This window comes from Armigeres subalbatus, chromosome 3 (genome assembly GCF_024139115.2).
Source record: "Armigeres subalbatus isolate Guangzhou_Male chromosome 3, GZ_Asu_2, whole genome shotgun sequence".
Lineage (NCBI taxonomy): Eukaryota > Metazoa > Arthropoda > Insecta > Diptera > Culicidae > Armigeres > Armigeres subalbatus.
The window spans coordinates 81,739,003-81,755,804 of NC_085141.1; the positions used below are offsets into that span (position 1 = coordinate 81,739,003).

General features: G+C 40.4%; 2 protein-coding genes across 3 annotated transcripts in view; one reads left to right on the forward strand and one right to left on the reverse strand.

Moving 5' to 3' along the window:
• LOC134225421 (uncharacterized) overlaps positions 1-16,802 on the forward strand; it is an 850,799-nt gene that overhangs the window by 332,725 nt on the left and 501,272 nt on the right. The window lies entirely within an intron of this gene.
• LOC134221766 (uncharacterized) lies at positions 1,005-3,669 on the reverse strand. Its single transcript, XM_062700951.1, has 4 exons — positions 3,142-3,669; positions 2,329-2,814; positions 1,922-2,264; positions 1,005-1,870 (listed from the first exon to the last, which is right to left on the reverse strand). The coding sequence occupies exons 1-4, from the start codon at positions 3,667-3,669 to the stop codon at positions 1,005-1,007; spliced, it is 2,223 nt and encodes a 740-aa protein (XP_062556935.1).

Here is a 16,802-nt window from a genome sequence, read left to right on the forward strand (position 1 = left end):
CACCGACACGGAAGATGCCTTCCTTGATGACCTCCGGTTTCAACCATTCAATGGTGTCGATGATGGGAGACGCTCCCCAGAGCGAATGTTGGACAATTTTTCCGGAAATAATTCACGCTGAGCTACACGACACTGAGCTATGTCTGCTTATAGTCGACATAGATCAAGGACTCGAACATTTGGATGGTGGTTTTCTCGGAGGCTGCTTTCAGCGCACGGAAATATCGCATCCAGTATGCGACGGATTGGCGAAGTTTGGTGAAGGTGCTGAAGAGCAGATCGGAAAATTGAGCATCGAAGGTGACTACCATGGTAGTTTTGGATTCCGACATCCAGCATGAATCGTGGGATGGCATTTCGCTAGCTGACCACTCCGATGGTGGCAAGGAAAGTCATTCTGATTCATTCCACCACATCAAATTTTGTTTGAGACTCCAACCAGTGGAGAACAGTGGACGGATCTGTCCACAGGAAAACTTCAGCGGACTTAGGTATGTAACAAATTTTTGAAGAGGTTGGACGCTAACACTGCTCCACGCAGCTCCAGACGTGCGATGGTTTGTGGTTTGGCCAATGGAGCAACCTTGGAATTGGATGTAAGCAGCTGAATACGAATAACTCCAGCGGATTCTGACCGAACGTAACAGCATGCTCCATAAGCCTTCTGCGATGCATCGGAGAAAATGTGGAATTGGATTGAGGTTGCGTTGGCCACGAACACACAGCGGGAAATGCGGAGGGTGGCGATAGTATCGAGAGTGCCGTGATATTGCTTCCACTCGTGTTGCAGGGTTGCCGGCAGAGGACGATCCCACTCATACGGATCACCGGCTTCAGGCCAAGTGGATCAAAAATCTGTACAATGTAAGACATGATCTTTCGCTTTGTTAGTACGGCTGCCGGCAGTGGTAGTTGAATCTTGAACGCCATCATATTGGACTTCGGTTCCCAGATTAGTCCGAGTGTCGAAACAGACTGGGTGTCTAAATCGGGTCACACATAAGCTACTGTGATCTATGTACAACATGTGTGCTGCTCGAGAGGAAATCATCCACGCAACCATCCCTCTGAACCTTCGATGCTGCAGCTGGATATTCTTCGGAAGAGTCTTGTGCAATTTGTTGGAGGGTACGGGTGGCCAAGAATGGCGCGGATGCGAAACCATACGTCACAGTTTGCAGCTCGTGAGTAGCGATCGGTTGGCTTGGATGGGGACGCCAAAGCACTAGCTGATATCGGCGGAAGGGAGGATGCAACAGTATTTGCCGATACATCTTCTTGACATCGGCGACGAATGCAATCTGGTGGCTATGGAAACGTATGTGGATTGACTGTAGATCTTCCTGAACAACGGGTCCAACCAACTGCAGATCGTTCACAGAGAACCCAGATGATGTCTTGCATGAAGCAGCAAAAACAACTCGAATTTTAGTGGTTGTGCTGGATTCTTTGAACACCGGATGATGCGGAAGGTAGCAGTGCGGCTGGGCTTCGTCTACTGGATCCACGAGTTTCACCATGTGGCTAAGGCGTTCGTAATCTTCCATGAAGCGACAGTAGGTCTCCTTGGTGGCTGGATCTCGCTCAAGTCGTCTTTCAAGGCTCAGGAAACGGCGTACGGTGATTGATCGAGATTTGTCGAGAGTAACGAGCGGATCGCGGGTGGGTGGTAAGGGAACGATGTAACGACCCGACGATTCGCGAGTGGTGGTAGTGGAAAACAATTTTTCACAGAGATTTTCTTCAGCGGTGAACTTGGAATACTGTTTAACAGCCTCGAGATCCCAGTATTTTTGTATGGCTAGTTCCAGGTTGCGGTCCACCGTGGTAAGATGGTAAATCTTATGGATTCCGGGTACTTGGATGGGAACTTTCCCGGAAACAGTCTATCCGAAGATTGTCTCGACGAAGACAGGCTCGCCTTCGCTAAGGGATATTTTGCTGCCACTGTGCAGCTCGTGATAGATTTCTCCTCCAACAACCAGATAAATGTCAGCGGGAACGTGGAATTTTGGATCGGCTAATGCAACTTCGGGAAATTTCCACGTGGACGTATCGACCGGAGTGGTTGGCAAACAGACGGTAGGCCTTTTCAGGATTAGGAACTCGAGCGTGGTACTGTACGAAGGCAACTTAGACTTGATTGTAGCAGTCAATTTGCGTTTGATCTGCTTGGAGGATTTTAAACACGACAAGGTCTGCCTTCGCACGGCGGAGGTTGAGTGCATTGGCCAATTTCTTGGTAATGAAGCTACACATCGATCCTGAATCGAGTAGTGCACGAGCGAAGTGCTTCATGCCGTTCTGATCTACAACAATAAAAGTAACCGTTTCCAGCAGGACGATTGATTGGTACGGCTGTACCGACATGCTAACTTCGCAGTTTGGATTCGCTGATCCGGGGACTACGTCAATGTTCGACATGGCTGGATTTGGTTCCTGGGACGATTGACCAGATACAACAACAGGAGTGGACGAAAATCGTGCGGTAGGATTCTGGTGCAGGAGAGTGTGGTGTTTTTGATGGCAGCTTCGGCAGTCGTTCTTGAATGTATAATTTCTGCCTTGGTGTCCAGTGCGGAAGCAATTCCAGCATAAACACTTCTGGGATACCAGCTCACGGCGCTGGTGAACGGACATCTTCGAGAATGCTGGACATTGAAACAGAAAGTGACAGCTCGGAGAGTAGGATTTGCGTTCGGTCGTGGAGGAATTGGATACCATTTTGACGAACTTCTTCGGAACCTGTGTAAAACCTGCCACATTGACTTGGCCGGGCTGATTGGAGCGGATCTGCAGATCGGATACTACGGACTATAACATTCGGAACCTTTGATACAGGAAATCGACCAACTCTGGGTAGGGTCTCCAGTTGCGTGCAAAGGCGTAGGATTACCAATCCGGAGATGGCGAGTTCGATTCTCGGTCCGGTCTACGGTGTTTTCGAGTTGGAAACTTTTTCGACACCCTGGGCATAGTGTATCCATTGTATTTGTCACACAATATACATACTCATGACATGGCGGGTATAGAAAAGCTTTCAATTAATAATTGAGGAAAAGCTAATAGAATACTAAGTTAAAAAGCCGGCCATGTTCCAGTTGGAATGTAGAGCCATTGAAGCCAAGAAGGATAGGATACATTCTCCAAGCCGCTTGTCTTCTCCTCCCAGGCTCGGAGGGTCGTTGGATCCAGCTTGTAGCTCAGTAGGTTGATCAACGGGGTATCCCAATGAATAACTGGTTCATCCAGCTTCGAAAGTGCCCTCACATGCCTTTGGTAATCGTCAACAAGATCGTGCAGTTCTTTCGACGACTCCCTCTTGAGTGGTGCGAGATCATACAAGGCTCGGAACAGCTGACGCTTCAGGAACCGCTTGTTGTCGTAGCGTTTCAGCAGAGCGTCCCAAGTCGATGCATAGTTGTCCGCTTCTATGTCGACTGTCTCGAATATCTTATGAGATTCTCCCTCAATGGATTGTAGGAGGAATTGTAGCCTCGCTACGGTAGGAATATCCGTATTGAAATAAACCATCGAGGTAAACGTGTCGCGGTAGGAAAGCCATCGAGAGAAATCTTCGTCGAATTTTGGTAGGTCGATCTTGGGTAACCGGAGATGAAATCCTGATGAAATCAACGTGGTTTGGCTTGGATCGGTTGACCGCTTCATCAAGAGGAATTCTTTGGCCTTGCAGAATCTCGTTTCGTATGCTGGTTGCTCTTGCAAATGCTCATCAAAGCCTGGGTCTCCTGGAACTCCATGTAGACACGGTCCAAGGAATCAAGACGGATGGGAATCTGGTAGACGCTCATCGTTGTACTTTTTGATGAAACCTTCCACGGATTCATGCACCACCATCAATGCTTTGCGCTTCATCATGTACTCGGCCAGCTTCTTCTCCGGTTTCGACATTTTGTTCAGTCATTACACTACTTCACTTCCACTACAGATCGACAGAACGAAAGCAAAATACGGAAGAACGATAAAAATCGTTAACGGACTCCTTCCCGGCGCGTCGTACAGTCTTCTACGACCAATAATCGCTACCGGTCAACAAAGGATAGTGCCTGCGCGCAGAAGAAACGAAATGGTGTACACCCGATTCTGTTTTTACACGGATTTTTTGTACACGGCCATGTAAAAAAAAAATCCCACCCAAATTTTTTGCAAAGTTGCTCCGTTTTGCATGATTCGTCAAGAAATCATAATTTTTTTTTTTACACGGATTTTCAAATTTTGAGCTGAATTTTTTTTTTTCGTGGTATAAGAGAAGATTTTACTGTCGATTAAAAGGTGGTCAATTGCATTTTCCCCCATTCTACCGAAACGTTCATGTCTTCGATAAGGATTTTCACATCTCGCTGTGGGAATTCGTCTGCACAAGCTGTTTGAAAAATGCTTTCCTCGCTTTGTCGTGCCTCCAATCAGTGCACATTAACGAATACGTAGTTACAGAAACGACTCTTGATTATCATCTTGTACAGCCTTGCGTTAATTGACTGCCACCGAAAAACAAATTACGCATCTTGCCCAGCATTTTGAAGTTGGTTCCCAGCTCGTTGATGTACCACAAGGTAGGGGAACATTTGGGCGAGGCAAAACGCCCGGATAGAACTAACCTACAATGTACTACGCGCCTCCATGCACATACCCCATACACAAACTACTGACGACGCTTGGGACGTTGTTCCCTAAGAGGGGCCAGCTGAAAGGCGTTTTTCCTCATGAGCTTTCCGGGAACAGAACAGGGTATCGGTAAGAATTTCCGGCAGGCTTTTGCGCTTCGGCCAAAGCCAAAGTTGCGTCTTTAAGTTCAATTTGAATTAGCTGCATCGTTAATTCTCGAGTAAGCCCCCACGATTAAAAAGTTTAGCCAAAATAGTGTTTCAAACTTTGGTTTTCGAACCTGTGCCTCGAATGAGGCCCTGCCGGGATTATTATCAGGAACCCTATTTAAATATTATTGAGATTTTCAAAAATCATAAGATGGCTGCATCAGGTAAAAATACCCTCGGAAATCGTTCCAACTAAGACATTAAAACAATTTTTGCCTAGTTAGCCTAGCTAGGGCATGTTGCCCCTCATCCTCTAGCAGATATCCGCTCGATGCCGGCATGCACATGTGTCTCATCTCGCCGGGGCTGGCATATATGAAAGTTGTCCGTTTTTGCGAAGGGAAAGAAAATCTTGCAAGTATGTACCTTGCCGATAGTTAATTGGATTTTAGTAAAAATCAAGGAATTATTCTTAATTATTCGATTGCAACTCGCGACTGAATAATTGAAGTTGAAGTGATGCAAATATTTGATCAAAAAGTAGCATTAACGATTCTAGCAGTTAGTATATCTATCTATTGGGTCGTTCTCCCCTACCGATGCAGTGTTGTATCGTTTTAGGGTCTGTTCACAAATTACGTAACGCAAAAATCCGAGTTTTTGACTCCCTCCCTCCCCCTCGTAACAAAAAGTAACATTTTTCGCACCCCCTCCCTCCCCCTTATAACGCGTAACTGAGAAAATTTTAAATCAATTTTTTTTCTTTCTCTGAAGCATGTGGGTTTGGTATTTATTGAAAACTGTTAGAACAGGAACGGAGCATGATTAAAACCAAGGGTATCAAATGCAGCTAGTAAAAACTAAAATAGAATTAGCGACCATGGCCATTCAAATTTTAGTTTAGCGGGACTGTTCTTTCGAGAAATACGATATTCGCTTTGTTCTTTTACGCATAATGGTCCCGCTATGTGCTTGATTTCAGTAATGACTAAAACGCTAACGATAGACAAATTATTTTTAAATTTAACTGTTTATGTGGTTGAGCTAAAGTGCAATTGCTTAGAATGAAAATGCCTCGAAATTTAGCAACAATTATTCGAACAAAACTCGCTGTCTTTTAAGATTCCCAAAAAACATCAAAATAGCCTCCTAAGTAAAAAACTACAAAGACTAGCATGGGACAATTATGCGTAGTATAGTAGTGAAGAGGAAAGGTTAGTACGTATTCATCGTCGTGATTAAGACATAGTAATTATTTCAATCAGTGATTAAAAAAAACCTTCAAGATTAACTTTTATTCGCGTTATGCGTAACATTTACTTGTACCCACCCCTCCCCCACCTTTTAGTGTAACAAAGTATAACGCAAGTTGGACCTCCCCCCTCCCCCCAAAAGCGTTACGTAATTTGTGAACAGACCCTTATGCTGCTTGCTAAATCCACCACACCGTTTCGACACTAGAAAGGAGTTTGTTTGAGAAGCACTTAGCCTGCAAGTTTGCCGTTTCTCGAATGCTTTTGTTCTTCTGGCGGTTTCACGGGTGTCTTTCGTAGTTCAACCGATAGATGCGTGGTTACAATGCTTGGTACGATAACGGAGGCTGGGTCCGATTCCTGATTCGCTTATGCTAAGATCTGTATGTCTAATTTGACAACTCTATGTCCCAATACTCCAAACATTAGCTGAAAACGTACATCATCATCTCTAAGTGATGTTTGACTATGGAGGACCGAGACATTTGGAAAGCTAAAGAAGAAATAAAGACAGAAGTCGCTTTCGCGGCTGAGGTTGAGATGAGTGAAAATATTTGACTTTGTTGGAAAATTTTGCTTCGCGGTGTCGTTGGTGAAGCAACAGCGACTCCGTCGTCCTCATTTCCATTAAATTGATACCAGCGACGTATACAACTGTCTGCTTTCAGATTGTTAGCAATTTTGTGGATCGACTCCAACACCGGATGATGGAAGAAATGCAGTACATAATTTAAATATTCTATGAGAAACATAATTTATAACCATTTACACTCATCTTCGTTTCCCAGACATTTGTAATCTCATATTGCTTGTGTACACTCTGAAAAGCAAATGAAAATGGTCCACTGGGGCAAATTTTTTGCTGGTCGAGAATATTTCCGATGCTTCCCCATCCTTCCTATCGTTATCGAAAGTATTCAAAGAAAGCAGCTTGAGCATCGTGGTTTATAATTTGGTTTACTTCCTCTTCCATTTCTAATGAATTGATTTGCTGAAAATACTCGGCAAATTTGAGTTTCAAACGGTTTTGAGTAACCATCGGGCCAATTTTAAACATATCAAATTTTCACTGAAACTGGACCATTATTTTAGCTTAGTGTTAGCTTCCCAGAATAAACTGAGACGTTCCTACAGCATTTCAAAATATAATTCAATGATCATAATTTGATGCCATAGCTTTTCATAAGGAATTCCTGATGAAATTTGTATAATTAAGAAGCGCAATTCAACGACGTAAGTCCAATACCTCTGACCGGTGTGACCTAATTCCACTGTATAATTAATTGACGAAAAGCAAACAGCCAACTAGCATTCCCAATCACTTATCATAACGGCATAAATCGCTCGCTAATTTAAACGCTTTTCAGAAGTCATAACAACATCAGTACATCACATCGCCGTGGTAAATGGCTGGAATATCTGCCATATGCCATTATGAAATATGTGATTATCATTTTAATTTGCATATTGACTTCATACCCCTTGTCGCTGCTCCGGTCCAGCGCATAACATTCTAATTAGCAGTGCACCGCCGTTCAGGATGCTCGAATACTGCGCGTTCAAATAGATATATGAAATGTTTTTGAACGGGTGGTTGTACAGCGGGTCGGTGTTACGGCTGGTTGGTTCGCTTTAGGGTTGCCTAAAATCAGTCCAATGTTTTCATGGAATGTCATTGTTCCTGCTAGGGGAGTGTTCATATACTACGCTTATTATATCATGTAAAATTTCATAGTTTTACTCCGTTATTGAACGGCTATAGAGGTGAGCGACTGTTTAAAACCAACGGCGGCAGCGTTTCGTGAATTTGGTCGGCGACTGCGTTTTTTTTTGCGTAAATATTTTTAGATTTTTCTATGAATTTTCTGAAAATTGTTTTTTTTCCCGTCGAAATATTCCGAATTTCCCTAATAAATTGGTAAATAAAATATTTGTTTTCTGATTTTCCTCTGTTAATTCTTCGGTATTTTCACAGTAAATGCTTCTGAATCTCAATAAGAAATCCTGTTGGGCTTCCACAAGAAATTCTTCTAAACTAATCACTGCCTGCGATTTTTTAAACTTGTTCCGGAAATTCTTCGTGACTTCCATTTCCAATACATTTACGTGATGATTTTGTCTTAAATTGTGGATAATTAAATTGGTGGGCACGTTACAGTTCTTTATTTTTCCTCCTTTCATTGCTTCATCATTCTATAAATTCATAAGCTTTAATTCTAAATACGTACAGAATATCCTCTGCTGCTATTGCCTCGGATATTATGGAGCCACATATATCCTTTTCTAAGGGTATGCGATAACACACTGTTTCCCAACGAAACGAAACGAAATATAGATTTACTTTCGAGACTTACAAACGATACGAAATCAAGGTCCATTTAATTCAAAATTTTATAAACGAAACGAAATTTTAATTTTTCCGCGGAATTTTTATTGAAATGGTTTCACATTATGTACATTATGTGGGCTTCGTGGTCGTGCGGTTAGCGACGTCAATCGTCTAGACGTATGTGCTGTGGAGTGTGTGCTCGATTCTCACCCCGGTAAGGAGAAAACTTTTCATAAAGCGAAAAGCTCTCCTCTGGTCCACTGGGTGTTGTGTAAATGTCCTGTCCGTTGTCTCATGCTAGATGTTAAGTGTTCAGTCTGTGCGACCACTGGTCGAAGACGGTGATTCTGTCTTTTTCTTTTCTTTTTACAACAAAGCTGTACCATCATATGGTTCTTAGCCTATAGAACCACTCCAAAGCTGAACTTTTGATAGAAGGCCCGGAGACCCATAGTGTTATATACTAATCGACTCAGCTCGACGAATTGCTGTGATGTCTGTATATTGTATGTATGTGATGTGTGTGTGTACACAAATGTGAGACACACTTTTTGGCACTTAGCATTATCCGATTTGCTCGCAACATTTTGCATTCGATGCGGAATTCAGTCCCATTGTTTGCTATTGAAAATTAGATCAATAGCTCATCGATAGCGAAGGCTTCTGCTACGCGTTGCTGCTGTTGGCTTGCTGTGGAGTGCTATCAGAATCACTAAATCGTCGTTTGAATTTTTGTTTACAAAAGCAGACGTTTTGAAATTTTGGTATTCAATTGTCCAATATTGATTTGAAATCCATATCAATATAAAACAGCTATATAGTTAGGATAGCGAGATTCATTGGGGGTGGAAGTATTGTTTTCAATTAGTTTTCCAGCCATATTTGAAAACAAATTCGATTAAGTAGCATAATTACAATGTGTTGCTTAAACTATGACAATTGTTACCACAAAAGTTCAACTCAATGGACGCAGTGGTTCTACGCCCCAACAAAAAAAACTATGACAAACGTTAAGTAATGTGATGATAAAAAATATTTTTAAGAACCCATTACCTCCACTGAGACTTCTCAATTCTCCTTCCTCATTTCTAACTTCTCACTGTAAAAATGAGGAGCGCGAAGTGAGTAGTGAGACGTCTCACTACTTTTTTTCGCGCTTCTTAGTTTTTACAGTGAGAAAAAAAAATTAAGAGTGAGAAGTAAAACGTCTCTCTTCTCATTGTTAATTCCTCACTTTTCAATAACCTATTCGGCCAAATGACATATTCGGCCAAATGACCTTTTCGACCTAATGACCCTTTCGGCCAAATGATTCTTTCGGCCAAATGACCCTTTCGGCCTAATGACCCTCTCGGCCAAATGATCCTTCCGGACAAATGACCTTTTCGGCCAAATGACCCTTTCGGACAAACGACCTTTCCGACCTAATGACCCTTTCGGTCAAACGAACCATACGGCCCTTTCGGCCAAATGACCCTTTCGGCCAAACGACCCTTTCGGCCAAACAACCCTTTCGGCCAAATGACCCTTTCGGCCAAATGACTTTCGGACAGATGGGATTCGGCCTAATGGTTTGATTGGCATAGTGGCATTCGGCCAAATGGCTTTCGGCCGAATGGGTTTCGGCAAAGACCCTTCCCCATTCACTCATGCTATACATAAGTCCTAGATCTTGGACAGCGCTAGATCAATTAATTGGAACCCCATTTATAGTGACAGAATTCAAACAAGAAGCACTCGGATTATGTGGGAAAAACTAAGTTACGGAAGGATTCAGAGAAAAATTTCCATTCTTGCAAGTCAGTGGAAAAAGTATCCAATCTTTTCTACAATTCAAACATGTTTTAGATCATTTAGTAATCTAAGTTCGATAATTTAGTACCAGAGGCTAAATTTCAAAATGTGTTGTTATAGTGGACTTCTAGTGCGAATATTTTTCTACAGCTCTGCCTAATAGTTTGTTGTTTTAATTCAACTAATAACAGAGTTGAAGCACCAGCTGTGGTAATTTATACAAAATGATAACAAAACTTCGATCAGTCAGTACTGCAACTAGCGCTATAACTCTGTTATTAGCGCAATAGAAATAACAATTAGGCAGAGTTGTAAAAACCTTCGCTCTAGAAGTCCTCAACATATCACGTTTGAAATTTAACCTCTGGAATGAGTTATTGAAGAACTACTAAATTATCGAACCTATTATTATTACTAAATGATCAAAACGATGTACGTACATTTTACCTCGATAGTACGTACACAAAAAAAAAAAATTTTCGTTCAATTTTCTTACGATTTTAGTTAAAATTTGAATATGCTTTGATCATGGTACATGCGTGGGGTTCTTCGTATGATACGTAATAATTTCACATCTGATGAAAACACCATCGTGAGCTAATAACGAATCTAGTAGTAAAACTTTGAAAAAGCAGCGTGTCATAAATTTTGGACAGTCTTGCGTAACACATATCATACTATTATTTTAAACATTTCAACGAACATCTGAAACAGTTGATAACATACTCTAAGAGTGATGACATGCTGACGCGTTTAGCAATGTGGAGCGCCTCAAAGCACTCATTAAACAGAATATCAGCATAATTAATTCTTTTGTCTTGGACGCGTTCACACGCGTGAGTATGTCTTCGGCATTAAGGGTATGCGATAACACACTTTTTCCTAACGAAACGAAACGAAACGAAATTTAAAATGTCTATGTTGATTCGGATCGAAACGAAACGAAATATAGATTTCTTCCGAGACTTCGAAACGATACGAAATCAAGGTTCATTTAATTCGAAATTTTTCGAAACGAAACGAAATTTTGATTTTTTTCCGCGGAATTTTTATTGAATTGGTTTTACATTATGTACGCAATTCTGATTTCACTTTTTCGAATAACTGTTTTGCGACCAAAAGACTTATAATAACTGAAGAGGCAATCTGTGATAAACCGCCACATGCTCGCCACATATACCATTAGCAATACCCCAGCATTTGTGCCGCTTTCAAAGGAATTCATCGTGGAGCGTGTGCTCCTAAATCTGATCAATTTTATATCAGTTTTATATGAGTAAGTATATAAAAATAAAGAAATTGTGGTATTTTTCATATACGGATTCAAATTTCGTTTAAGACCTTAGTTCACTTAAGAATTATGTAATTATGCTGAAGTATACTTCATATTGTGTCTTGTCAGCGTGGTTTTGACTTAGTCAAAATTTGAAAAAGAATGCTTTGATTTATTTTTTTATTTAGTTAGATACTTAACTATGTATCCACATCTGCCAGGCGTATACGCAGATATAGAATTGATATTACTAGATCAACATTTGAAAAGGGTGTATCTGCCAAAATTTATTCCTTCTTATTCCTCGTCTACATATATAGCATATATTTGCTCACTAGAAGAATACTGTGCACCTTTCTAAAATGCACAAAGATATGTATTGAATTTCACAGACCGATAGTCTTATATACAATCAGCTCGATAAACTGAGCTATTGTGTGTGTGTCCTTGGCAGATGAGAACAGCTGTTATGGTCAGTATGTGCTGAAAGCAATAAGTAAAGAATTTTCAGCAATTTTAATTATCTTTCAACCCGTTCTGGATTTTTTTTTTGCAAATTACATGCGAAGATCTAGAAATGCCCACAAATCTGCAATGTTCCTCACATATTGTGCAAATAGTCGAAGAAGAGCTTAATAGCGTTTCTTTACTGTACACATCGTAGTTGCTAATCATGATTGGCCGAGAAACAGCAAATATGCACAGCTCACCATTTAAATAATAAACTTGGGATACAAAAAAGTTATTCTTATTGTATACTTGCTTCGGAGTTTCCATTTCATGAACAATAACGATGCTGGTCAATAACGGTGCTTATAGTCAATTTAGTATTAGGAGAGGAAAATAAGTTTAACACTCATTGTTTTAAGAGACCGAGGTATGCTCTGCATCTCCGTGAGCGCTACGGAAAAGGAATCGTTGTTTAGTTGAGAAGGTACCCAAGTAACACCGAAAACATCATTATTGACGAAGATCTAGTAATGATGTTGAATAAAGGTCGGGAAAATCAAATAATGTTTAAGGAAAGCTATGATAAGGTTTTTACAAAACATACAACAATTTGATCAGAGAAGAAATTTCATATTACATTCTCACAACTTGCTGATAACATGTCGATTTTTGACATTTGTTTGTTTTTTTAGATGTTTCGTTTCACATTCTCACAACATCAAACAATATGTCTACATGAAGTTTTTACGAACAATGTCATAACATGTTCATTTTTTGACATTTGTCTCGTCAGAATATATACCCCAATGATAGAAGTTTAACGTAATTTCAACATCTTTAAAGATCAATGTTATGAACGTTCTTCATCAACCCTGTTGTTTATCGACAACTCGTCATATTGTTTTTCTTTTACAGATTCGAGAATTTGTTTACATATCGATTTAAAAATTATGTTTTGGCATAGTTATATTTTTCTTCAATCAATGGCGAATGAATTTGGGAGAAGTAAAATGAAAATTAGCCAATGAAACATGAGCCGCATATAATGTTTCGACCGAGACTTCGAAACAAATTTGATTTATTTATTCAGTTTGTATATGTTTATTAATATTATTAAAATGGTGTTCATCATTTCATGCATGCTTGTTTTTTCTTTGAACGTGTTGGTCAGCATTTTTGTTTTGGTATTCAATTTGACAGAACAATGTTGAAAGTCGGTTATTGAAAACATCGGTAATTTTTGCGCAGTTTGGGTCGTGTGAAAGTAATCAAAGCAGTTTTTCATACCAAAACATAACATACTATATGTTCGGAAGATGTATTTTCAACACTCATACAACAAACCGTGTTACTTGGGTCAGTGGCGTAGCCAGAAAATTGGTCTGGGGGGGGTTTTCTGAACATTTTTTTTTCGAAAAAAAAAATTTCTTCCAAAAATTTTGTCTCTGGGGGGGGTTTTATACCCAAAACCACCCCCGTGGCTACGCCACTGACTTGGGTAATTCATGTGAAACCCCTTGGTAAGCGACAAAATATTTATTGTAAACTAAGTTATTTTGAAAACAAGAAGACGAAAACTGTGTTTCAAATCAATCCAACGCAAGATCAATGTGCTTTGTTTAATAATCTTCTACAACACGATCGATTCCGCACTAAATAATTTTGTGCTCTTCGATGCAGACATTAGTTTTATCACTTCGCGTTCTCCCACACTAGCTGGCGTGATCAGCATCAACACGATCGATTGCACACTGGTTAAACAAATTTCTGCTACGCGAGGTAGATTTTTATCACTTCGCGTTCTCCCTGATCAGCTGCCGTCCCATGACCAGCAGCAACACGATCGATTCCGCATTCATATTGTGAAAATAGTAAAAAAAATATCACTAAAATTTAATCATGGAAACACTGAAGACGTTTTATAGAAGCAAACTACTTACGTATTTGTCGACTAAGAATGGGGTTAGTAAGCGTTAATAGAAAAATTAGTATAACCTAAAGTTTTGAAAACAACTTAACGATTTTGTTCAGCGGCGCAGCCAAAATTTTTTGATTATATAAAGAATGAATTAGTCTAAATTTGTTTCGAAATTCCGCGGAATTCCGTTAAATTTCGTTAGAAGCTAGTTTTTTCTAGCGAAATTTTTGTAATTTTACGAAACGAAACGAAATCAAGAAATCAGATTTCGCCATGCTCAAATTCCGCGAAATTCCGCGGAATTTCGTTTCGAACCAGCTGAAACGAAATTTTTCGAAATACCGCATATGCTTATTCGGCATAAGAGTTTTATCAGCAATGATTGAAATTGTATGGGTTTAATTTTCTTAGAAAACAGATTAGCTATCCACTCAATTGAACAATTATTATGTTTATGAATTATTTTATCTATCAAGAAAGTTATTTCCAGTTATAGAACCCTCCCTCATCCTGGAACAGTATTTTCTCAAAAGGGCTCTTTCTGGGATACCCTGGAAGCTTGCTCGGAAATTTCATACAGGATTTCACTTGATATTCTATCTAGACTTGTGCGCCGATTGACATTTTATCGACAATGAGGCGTGATAGATTATTTTCAGCCAGTGGCGGTGGCGTGGCGGTGTCACGCCGCTGGTGATTGAAGGCGGCGTGAGTATGTTCCTCCGGAAATTCCTCCAGAAGTTTCTCAAGGAAATCCTCCGGAAGCTCCTCCAAGAGTTCCTCCGGAAATTTATCCAGAAATTCCTCTGGAAGTTCCTCCGAGAATCCCTCCGGAAGTTCCTCTAGGAATTTCTCCGTGATTTTTTAAGAGATTTCTTCGAACATCCATCTTAAATTATTGCCAAGTATTTCTCCGTTAATCCTTCCAAATATACCCTAGAAATTCCATTATTTTCTCAGTACTTTCTTCAGCAATTCACTTAGGAATTCTCTTAGGAATTCCCACATCTCCTTTCCCAGAGCTTCCACCAGAAAATCATTCAGAAATTCCCATGTAAACTCCTCATGGCATTCTCTCTGGAGTAACTCCAAAATTACCATAAAGATCTCTTCATTAATGCTTCGAGGTCTTTCCAGAAATTCCCTTTCAATTTCTTCTGAAACTCACGTGGATGCCATTGATAAAGGGCATCATCTCCGCTAGGTGGATTAATCTGGGTTTTTTTCTATTGTTTGGTATAAGTCTGTCACGGTTGAAAATTTTGTTTTTTGGCACATTTTTTCGGAACTACAGTGACTGTAGTAACAATTCCGTTATGTGTCAAAATTGGAACATAATCAGCTGTCAGTTCCATACAAATGCACGTTTTGAACGAACAGGAGATCTTTCAAAAGTGGAATATGACGGTGCTCTTCTTACAGGAATCTATTCATAACAGCTGTCACCCAATACAGCAAGTACATAGATTTTTAAGTGACAGTGGTTCCGAAAAAATGTACACTGAGGAAAATTTATGCTAACTGCGTTTCTCCTGGTTGACCCCACGATCGTGCACGTGCAGTTTATACTCGATTAATATAACTTCCGTATCTTCGTCGTGTAACGACGATTCTAGATTAGTATAAACTTTGAAAATATGAAAAATGATTTGTTTGTATGTTATTACAGGTTTGGTCTATTTCTGAGTTCACCGAGAAAACAAAATTTCCAACCGCAACAGTTAAAGTTAGACCAAACAATAGACAAAATGAAAATGACAGTATTTCCCCTCTGAGAAAGACACAATCCCCGTGTCGAAACGTTGGGTAGATAACATACTCGTTTTACTAAATTGAGACTGAGTAGCCGTTTTTTACTAAAATGGGTAATTACTCTTGCAACCCGTCAACCTCACGAGTTCCCGGGTTCAAGTAAAAATGGCTTAAGCGCCACTCCCAAAGGACCATCTACCGCAATTGTGGGTTGCCCGACCTGTGAGACCCCTAAGGGGAGGGTCAAGTTATCCCAAATGACTGGGAGGGAAACGAGTTGGCTGGCAGGAAAGCGTAGGGCTTCACGACTGTAAGTCGCTTAAATAAAAAAAATCGTGTTCGGAATGATGACTTCCGCCGATGACGAGTTTATTGCCTTCGCGGCCGTTATCATCGCGGAAAAGTCAAATTCACCCTAAACAGAACAAAACGACCCGAAAACGTGAAAATCCTTTCTCTTTTACCTCATCAGATTTCTCCCATCAACTAGCGGTTCAAAAACATTCGAGCTGTAGTGTAAGAGTTTATTTTCGACACAATTTCATTTGGAATTTTTATTCTATCTACTCTTCTTTACCAACATTCGTGGTTCTAGGCCTACTCTACATTTACTTCCCTCTCTCTATCTAACTTCATAAATTCATGAATTCATTACACTCCTATTACCACCCACCGATAGTCACACCGCACGACTATCGGTGGATGGTAATAAGAGTGTAATTTAGATTTCGCCGGCTACCGACGCGTAAACAGGACGAACGGCAGGACTGGATGAACAGTGGCCTGATTATAGTCATATGGTTAAACTCGGGCTAGGGACAAAAATCGCCAAGCGCTTGGGAATATTGGAACATGCATGTACTCACGGTTCGGCGGGCGCGCCTACTGTTGGCCGCCATCATGGGTTCGACACGCGGCCGTTAAACTACTGCGGACTCCGAAAAACGGTCGTGTGGTCGAGTGGTCGCTAAACAAGGGGTAGTTCAATTCAATTAATCTATTTGAACAACTTTAAATAATTAATAATTCAAATACTCGTGGTACTGCCACACACTGGTTAAAACGCGTTAGGAGCATGATTATAGTCATGGTTGTTCCGTTACAACTCTACCATCTCTCACGAGATGTTTTGGGATTGCCAGTATGAAAAGATTAACACGAGGAAACGTTTGATAGAATGAGACATAGAGATGAAACAAAGTTTTTTAATATCATTGTTGAAATGGGAATAATGTGAACAAGAAGTGAATAATTGGGA

What these genes read in the sequence shown, in the direction of transcription:
- LOC134221766 (XM_062700951.1), bottom strand. Translation starts at nt 3,669, where the DNA reads ATGAAGCGGTCAACCGATCCAAGCCAAACCACGTTGATTTCATCAGGA. An exon ending in CAATCGTCCTGCTGGAAACG is followed by an intron (nt 2,265 to 2,328) that starts GTTACTTTTATT and finishes TACTCGATTCAG; the next exon opens with GATCGATGTGTAGCTTCATT. An exon ending in CAAAATATCCCTTAGCGAAG is followed by an intron (nt 1,871 to 1,921) that starts GCGAGCCTGTCT and finishes TTTCCGGGAAAG; the next exon opens with TTCCCATCCAAGTACCCGGA.